A 9,778-nucleotide genomic window follows, 5' to 3' on the forward strand; every position below is an offset into this window, starting at 1 on the left:
AAAATAATATTTACTATAACTTGCAAAGTTGTAATAAATGTAATTTCCGATAATTTGGTAAATCTATAATCAAAATCAATCAAGCCGTTCTCGAGAAATTTGTCTATTATCTGCTCTGTTCAGTCACATTCCAACGTGAATATGAAGAATACTAAAATATATTTTCTGTTCTAAAAGGTAGAGAGTGAATATAAAATTTAATTAACTTGGTTAATTTTTCAAATAGTTTTCTAGGAACAGTTAATAAAGAAAGTATTTCTTTTAAGGAAAACATTAAAATATAAAGTTTGATAGAAATAAATAATTTTTTGAGATATAATGGAGAAAGTGTTTTTATAAAAATAAAAAGAAAACAATTGTTTAGAATATTTATTGGTTTTAACAAAAATGTGACTGAGAATAAATAGTAATTCAAAAAACCAAAATGTGAGCACGTTTTGAGTAATTCTACTTTTTTTTTTTTTTAATCCCCTGCCAATCTGGTTCAGGTTTCTCAACTGTCAAATATGGGGTACCGGATGCCACACCTATGAAAGGAATAGACTCCACCTTCTAGTGCCACTCATACTAGAAGTATAACCTGTACCTTATACTCCTTCCACCAAGCTACAACCTATTCTCATTAATCAGTTGAAAGACAAATGACACCTTATTTTGATACTTTGTCGGTTCAATCTCCTTCGACGAGAACCCCCTACTTTATATGGTAAAGGTGAAGTGCCAAAGTTTTGACTTCTTTATAAATCTAATAAGTATAAGGTTACTTTATTCATTTAGATATGAGGAGAAGATGGGGATGCAATCAGTAAACATACAAAAATAAGTAAAACTTCTTTATTTATACCGATGTTTCAAATTTTTCTTCCTCCTTCCCATACTCACACATTTCTTCTTTCTTGTTCCTTCCTTATTCATTTTTCTGGACTTTGTATATTTATTTTAGCTTATTATTTTACCTATTTTATCATATATTTCGATTTCTTTCTTGCCCATTGTATCATGCACATCGTTTTCTTATTATGCTAATTTAAATTTGTTTACTATTTTATATCTTCAATCATTACTTACATATTTTATTATGTTAATTTCAATAACTCACATTTTAATTGACATTTTATCCCACACCTTTCATTATGGTTATTTCTTTATTTACATGAGCACTCTCAGATTTGTTATAACTTTTCATTTGTTTTGTACAATAGTCGCCTCTACAATTTAATATTTTATCTTCTATTAGTATCGTATACTATTTATTTAATTTATAGTTATTCATGTTTTCTAGTTTGTTAGTTGTTATTTTGTTTTTCTTTGAATTAAGGTTGTTATTTCGTTTTCTTTTTGGAGTGTCCTGATGAAGGCCTGAAATTCAGGTCGAGACGTTAGCACTAATAAATAATAAGAAACATGAATATTGGCAAATCAGGGGGTAGATGATAAAAATTCTTAGAAATAGTTCTACATAACTAAGAATTTTTATCAGTTACTTGTTAATTTAATTACCTAGACATATAACATTTATATAAATGTATATTAGTACCATGTTAAAAAAAAAATAAATAAAACTGCTAAAGTTAATTGACAAGGATTGAAAAAATGTATTTAAATCCAATTAATAGAATTTTAAAATTTACAAACTGAAAATAGAGTTATTTATTGATTCCGAAGATTGGGAAAATTCTTTAATTAATTAAAATACGAAGAGTACCAATATTTATTTGTTGGCAGATCAAGAACAACACAAACTGATAACATAAATGTCTGGATGCAGCACAACCATTAGTACAAAACACTCGAAAAAGTTTTGTGTCCAAAAACTGACACAAATCTAGGTCAAATTGTACCAGCCAATCGAAATAACACCCAAAAGATTGTACATGAGTAAATTTGTCGTAGTATGGCAAATGTATAGAAGCACCTTCATACTTTCATGGACCTTGGGTCATCTGTTAAATTAAACTCGCCATAATTTCAAATATTTTCTGAAGTATTCTCCTGCATTTCAGTTTCTTGGTCATTGAAATTTATTAATGACAGATATTGATCGCAGCTGTCACTAGAATTGCTTTGTGACATCCCCCTACTCAATTTTTTATCTTTTTGAAAAAATCTATATTCATTTATTTATTATTTAAATTCAGTCACTATTATACTAGAATTGTCTCACTAAGAATTGTCAACCAAAATTACTTATACATAATAGATATCAATTGAAGGAATATATATTAGATTATAGATAGAAATAATACTAATTGATCATTCATACTTTATTTTCCAATATCTAACAGTTCCTTTTCAACTATACTTCGGTACTCGTCAAAACCTCCTTCAAGGCTCTTTACGGTGCCGTTAGAGCAAACCCAAAGTTCTTGACAAACCATTCGGATAAGTCTTTCATCGTGAGAAACCAAGATGACTCCACCCTAAAATAAAAAATAACCAACATTAGAAAACAAAAACACAAAAGTTTTTATTAACAAATTTAGTATTACAAATCAATATACAGCCTTATGATTGCATAATAAATAAGTTTAAAAAATATTACATAATTTTATATAGCAACTGATTGAACAATAAAGAAAAAATAAATAGCACATATTTAGTTTTACTGTTCACTACTAAACATTATTACGAGAAGTATTGTATTCAATGCAGGAAATTAAAATAATTGTCCTCAGATTTCAAAATTTTTGTTCCCATATTCAGTTTTAGGCATCAAGGTTCAAATTTGGTTCTATTTTTTTCAGTAGTTAAATTTGTGTTCACACATAATTAAATGAACCATCAAACCGATTTCAAAGAGATTTTCCAAGATAGTGAGTGTTAACACCTTCATGGTGTCCTATTAATTTTATCATTGATTCCAATGCACAAACATATTTTCCTTGTTAAATGCTAATTTCATAATTGGAAAAAAATTGTAAGTTATTGTAAAAAAGATCCTGTATAAATTTTATCAGATTTCATAAACAACTTTCCCTAAAACAAGTGAAAATCTAATTTCATTGAGTAGCCTGTATTTCAACAACGCCTCATCCTGTAGATTTTACTCTCAAAACGACAAATCAATAACCTTAAAATATAGGTACCTAACAGAAACATACAGAAAATAGAAACAAAATTTTTTCAGAAAATAAAATAAGGGGATACAAAAATAAAATAAAAAATAGCGAAGTAGGGAGGTAGCTAAACAGACTTATGGATTTGTAAGATGTTTTTAATATGTATAATGTTTCATGAAACTGGTTCTTATTACCAATTTTTTTATAATTAAATTTTTGGTTTTTAGAAGCTAATGTCTTCACAAAATTTATTTTAATTTTATTAACACGTTGACTGCCACAGTACTTTTCAAGATTTCAGTCTAGGAAGCCAATTCAAGTGAGGTCAGTTAAGCCAAGTAAGCAAACTACGAGTTATCTCATAGGTTGGCGTCACAGGCAATAACACCAACTATGAGATAAGTCGTAGTTGGCAGTCAACATGTTAAGGACCAATTGTACTGTAGGATGTTTCGGAATATGGTTGTTATTATTCTATGGCAAAGTTATTAATTAATGATCCAAATACAAAAGTTTTATAAATTTATATTTTTCCAATATAACCGTAATAAAATATGGAAGTTTTGATTCCAAACGGGAAAGGCATCAGCTTAGATGTGCCACTTTTAGACCTTAAGTTCATTTAAGGACTGTTAAAATTTTTTTAAAAATATGGATATAAAATAAAATTTTTGGTTAATTGTTTAGTTAGTTTTGTCAGTTTCTTTATTAATGTATTCTCTGAAAGGAAGGGTTTTGTCCAGAGCTAAACAAATTCACTGATAGAAAATAATAAAATAGTAACTATACTTACAGTATATTTGTTGATTGCAAGCCCCAGAGCTTGGATACTTTCAATATCAAGATGATTTGTCGGTTCATCAAGAATTAAAAAGTTGGGCCTGGACATGCACATTTTGGCAAAGGCGACCCTGGATTTCTGCCCTCCTGATAATGATCCGACGGGCTGTAAGGCGAGGTCGTTAGAGACACCGAAACTGCCCAATTGTCTTCTATATTCCTCGATGGGTTTACCTGTAGTACAATCATTTATTACAGATTAGTTAATTTCAAATTTCGTAAAGAAATTTATTATTTACACAAAAAGAAGTATCATAAATAGATAATAGACCGTATTTGAATTAAAAGGAAATGGTCTGGGTTATGGTTAAAAAAAAACTTAGAAAGAGTTTCCACTATTTATTAATAGCCATCGTTTCAACCCACATTGCAAGTCTTTATCAGGGCTAAAATAGAAAGATAAAGGAGACATAAAGGAGGAGGTATAAAAAAACATTGATATAAACAAACTAATATAAATAAAAAATTGATAAAAATTCTTAACCAGTATGTTTCTTTGTCTTTTTAATATTTTTCTTCCTTCTTTCTACTCCTACATACCTCTTCCCTCCTTCCTCATTCATTTTACCAGACATTCTATATTTATTTTAGCTAATTATTTTTTACTTATCTATACTACCACTTATCTATACTACCATGTATATATACTACCACTTATCTATACTACCATGTATCTATACTACCACTTATCTATACTACCATGTATCTATACTACCACTTATCTATACTACCATGTATCTTTTATCCATTATAACGTATATTCCGTTTTCTTTCTTGCCCATTTTATTATATATTGTAATATGCTCTTTTTGAGTAAATAGTATATTTTGATGTATGAAGGGTTTTTAATATGTTTTATTTTATGTATCATTTTAAGATTGTTAATTTGTTTTGTTTATCCAAAAAGCAAGCTAACCAATTTTTATTGTCTATAATAACTTAATGATTCAAAACAAAACCAAGATGGCGGTACGTATTCTTCAGTAGACGAGTCCATTGAATCAAGGCCATGTTGAGCAGATTCAAATATCATAAAAACTATTTTAACTCTTCCCATCATAATTGAAAATACAGTAAAGTTAAGAAAAAATAGAAGTCAAGAAATAGTGCTAGAAAATAATATTCAGAAAGTAAACCAATAGCAAAAATCCCTAACTGTTGTGCGACAATCGATGTTTACATGGAACATCGAGGCAGGCTTGGATTGCCAGGTGAGAGGACGTACTTCGGCTGGAAGCGGGAAAGCTTGGAAGCCATTGTTAGAAGAGAGGCAACTTGTCAAGCAAGAGGAGGAAGCCATTTTGGACGCTAGGACAAGAACAATAGAAACAAAGAAGATTGTGAACTTGGTTAGTTTGATTATAACTAAATTTAAATACAATTGTAACAGAGATATTAATTTAATTAAGTTAATAGTAAAAGTGTCTGTTTTTCTGATTGCCTAGCAACCCGCCCTGAGATTAAGAGTCTTCTTTTTATATAATAAAATTATATTATCCATTTATTATCTTAATTTGAACCCAAAGTATCTTTTATATTTGAAAAAGTTTATAAAATCGATCAAAATTATTTTTTTTTTATTTTTAATAATTTTAAATTATTACAATATATTGTTTTCATTCACACATTTTATTATGTTGGTTTAAATTATTTTCACTGTTTATATTTTTTAAATTATAATTTATTATGTTAATTTCAATTACTCATTTTCTTCCACACCTAACATTATGGTTATTTCGTTATTTACATGAGTACTGTCTGATTTCTTAATAATTTCTTTATCATTTGTTTTATACAGTTCTTACATCTACATTATTATATATTATCTTCTATTAAGCTCAACTAATATCTCCTAATTAAATAAATATGTATATTTCCAAGTTTTTGTTTTTGTTATTATTTTCTCCGAATTAAGTTTTGTTTTATCAGCTCTGATGAAGGCCTCAAATTCAGAACAAAACATCAGCACAAATAACTTTTAATTATTTTGTAACCTAAAAAAAAAAAAATTAATTTAGAATGAATAGTAAGGAATTTAAAGATGAGTACAAAAACATCCTTACTATTTTTATTTATTTTTCAAGTTTGTTTATATAGATGTATTTTTATAGCTCCACCTCTATATCTATTTAATTTACACCTCACTTTATACTCTTTCAGTAGCTTTGTCTTTTTATTTTAGACCTGATGAAGAACAGTATTGCAGGGAGAAATTATGGCCGTTTATGTTGTCGAATGTTGGTTGAAACTATTTCTAAATTAGAAAATCGTTGATTGACCGCGTGTAATATATAAAAGGAAGATGATTATTTATTATGAGCCAATATTTCACCCTACTTTGCAGGGCTCACAGAATGAAGGAAAGCCAAAGAATCTGTAAGCCCTCATAAAGCCCTACAACGTGGGGCAAACGTTGCATAACACTAAATAGTTTATTTACTATTTGAATTTTGTTGACCACAATAGTGATATCCAGAGAGGTCCCACTGACCTATGGAGTACCCCAGGGGTCTGTGCTATCTCCAATACTTTTCTTAGTATATACGGCTGAAACTGTTAAGAGCCAAATATGACAAGGCTACTGTAGTGGCTTATGTCGACAATATAGCCACCTACAGTAGTTCAATGAATGCAAACACAGCTCTAAGACAGGTGAAGAAGGCTTGTACAGAAATAACCAAAAAACTGGAAAGGCTGAATATTACAGTTAATCCAAGAAGACCAACTGCATTATTTTCTCCTTCCAGAAGAACAAGCTCTACCTAAAGCCTATAAGGTGGCAGGGTACGAGAATAGACCAGCAGACAGCATAGTATATCTGGGTGTCACCCTTGACAGACACCTAACTTCTCCTAATCTCTCTCTCCACCTCAAATTAATGATCTACAAACATGTGCTGAGGCCAACCCTGCTCTACAGAGCACCTATGCTGATCAACATAGCACCTTCAACAGCCAAGAGGCTCCAATAGTTTCAGAGCGGAATACTGAGACGAAAAAAAATAAATAAAAAAAACAAACCTGGAAAGGCCTCTTGAAGAAGCTCGACAGCCGAAGTATTCATGGCTAGCTGATCAACGTGATGCTGACTGAAATAGGCGAACCTCAGGTTCCTATGGACTATTCTGGTTCCGCTTGTAGGCGAAAGGAGGCCGAGGATTAACTTGAGTAGTGTTGTTTTACCAGCACCGTTGTCTCCTACCTGAAATTTTTTTAGGGATATATTGTTAAAAATTCTGATAAATAAGCTGTTATGAAAAAGTTTATTTCAAAATGTAAAACTAAAAGCTTTTAAAGAAATCTAAAATAACAAGAGAATGAGAATGTAGATTTCTCCAGGAAATGTATACTGCCCTCCTCAGTCAAATTGTCCTATCACCAAAATTACAATGTTTTGTTATTTTTTGGATATATGAGGCCAATGTCTACCTGCTTGATACCACACCTAATTATTGCTTTAAATTTGAAATTAATTAAATCACATAAAGCTCTGAGACTGATGGGGTCATTGCTGCTAGAACATAAACAGCATTACAAGGAACATTCCAAGAATTTGAAGAAGCAGCAGCTACATTAAGCCTCAAGGTTAATGAAGATAAGACGGTGTACATGAAAAGTTCAAGGAGGGATAAGGCAGTGAACACTAAAGTGACTTTCAGGGACCAAAGTTTCATTTCTGTAAACCTGGATATAGATGACAACAAAGATAGAGAGCGAAATAGAGGCCAGGATAGCAGCAGGAAATAGATGTTATTTCTCACCGCAGAAAATATTGAAGTTTAGAGTTCTCTCTAAAAGAATGAGAGTGGTCATTTACAAAACCATCGCAAGGCCTATAGTGATCTATGGGGGAGAAATATGGTCCTTGACAAGAAAAGCGGAACAGATGATCAACTCCGGGGAGAGAAAGGTATTAAGAAGGATATGAGGAGGAGAAGAAGAAATGAGGAGCTGAGATTGGTTGGCCGTGGTGGAGGCTCCGTTTCTTGTAGGACTGTGCCAAAATAATAATAATAATAATAATAATAATAATAAAGCCATGAGACTGTATATGTAGTATTCTTGATCTGAAGGCAGTGTTCGATTTAGTGCCAAGAAAAGAAATCTAGTTATGGTTGGAGATTTGATAGCGGCCATAAAATCAGTCTATCAAGGAGCTTCGGCAGTAGTAAGAATAAATGGAATGGAATCAGAACCTTTATAAATTTCAAGAGGAGTTAGACAGGGATAGTTCTATCTCCCTTCTTCTTATTAATTTTGTGGATTTCACCCATAATAGAAGAGGAGTTATTGAGGAAAGAGATGAAAAAGAACACCTCCAAGAGTTAAATGCTGACTATGGAGAGAGAAGAACGGGAAGACGAGAAAGTCCAATTGACCTCTAACAGCGAGGTACTTGAAATAGTGAATACACTTACTTAGGGACCGTAATTAGTAAATCAGACAATATAGACGCTGAGATCTTTAATAGAATATCCGAAGTGAATCAGATCTATTACCAGATTACTAATATCTTCGGCCACTGCAAAGTAGATAAGAAGATCAAGATGCATGAGCAAGTCTGTCGATCTGACTAAACTCGCCTACAGTGGAGAAAGCTGAACCATGTTGGACAGATTTACCAGTAGCAGAAATGAGGTCCTACAAGGATGCATCAGGAAAACTAGGATGGATCACATTAGAAACAAAAATATAAGATGACAGTTTAAGTGGATAAGATAAGTCAGTCAGATAAGGACATGGATCTTATAAACATACTTGAGGTTCTACCCACAGGAGAGGACCATATGGACGCCCTACAGTAACAGAAGATCGGAGGTAAACAAGGCTGATACCTCAATCAAATGAAGAGGTTAAACAGAGACCTAGAGGAGTGGCTGTACTATCCTTAACAATAGTAATTGCATGAGAGGAAGACGAAGAAGAAAATACTCTGAGACACAATTTTTTTTTTTTTGGGATAGTGATTTTAAAACACTTTGTATTCTTTCTCAATCTTCATATCACCGAAATATGGAAGTCTGGAATCCCGAATAGGCAGATATAAATGACAGTTTTCGAGGATTATTCTGGAGTGACAAAACATATAAATTGATCCAACAGTTTCAGAGAAAAGATGCTAACAGATAGATTTTTGTTTATTCAATTATGGATTTTCCGTATCAAGTAATATGCCATAAAGTTCATAATTGGAAACAATTGATATAAACTGATTGATATTAATTACTCTTAGGTATTATATTTTAAAATCACAGTTTCACCAATTGGTTGACCCTTAGTTCTGGACTAAATTTTTCAGAAATGAACCTGGTATTATAAAGGTCTTAAAAAACTTTAGTATGATATTAATGAATTAAAATTTTTAAATCGGCTTTCGGATTACACATAGAAAAATAACAATTCTTAAAAAGTAGAGAAATACAAAAATGCATAAAAAAATATGGCTTACAATACATATCCTCGATTCAAGGGTAGCACCAAGTTCAACGCCGTTGAGAATAAGTTTGGATGGATCATAACCAAATGACAATTCTTTCAACTGAAGAATAGGTGGAGAAAGAGGTTCCACTTCAGGAAATCGTAGTACTACTTCAACTTCTTTTTCAATCGGTTTCAGTTCTGGTCTAAAAATAAAATAAAAATAATTAAACAACGAAATAAATTTGATTGAAATACTTAATTAATTATAAACTTTATTTTCTTTCACTTACAATTTATCTAACATTTTAATTTTCGACTGGACAGAAGAGGCCCTATTAGCATTGTACCTAAACCTATCAATAAATTCTTGAACGTGCGCCCTATGTTGGTTTTGGGCCTCAATTTCTCTCGCTCTGTTTCTAAGTTTTTCTGTTTTGACTTTTTCAAACCTGAAAAAAA

At 31.2% G+C, this 9,778-nt stretch overlaps 1 protein-coding gene across 1 annotated transcript in view; it reads right to left on the minus strand.

Annotated features, from left to right (window-relative positions):
- Positions 1-380: 380 nt before the first annotated feature.
- Positions 381-9,778, minus strand: part of LOC106682817 (ATP-binding cassette sub-family F member 3) — a gene marked incomplete in the record, with an annotated part of 21,889 nt that continues 12,491 nt past the window's right edge. Inside the window, 6 exon segments of the mRNA XM_067048330.1 lie at positions 381-1,359; positions 2,264-2,420; positions 3,853-4,073; positions 6,920-7,100; positions 9,348-9,522; positions 9,610-9,768. Coding sequence (XP_066904431.1) covers positions 2,265-2,420; positions 3,853-4,073; positions 6,920-7,100; positions 9,348-9,522; positions 9,610-9,768 — 892 coding nt within the window.

Source organism: Halyomorpha halys, unplaced genomic scaffold (genome assembly GCF_000696795.3).
Source record: "Halyomorpha halys isolate HHAL.00 unplaced genomic scaffold, Hhal_1.1 Scaffold443.1, whole genome shotgun sequence".
Classification (NCBI taxonomy): domain Eukaryota; kingdom Metazoa; phylum Arthropoda; class Insecta; order Hemiptera; family Pentatomidae; genus Halyomorpha; species Halyomorpha halys.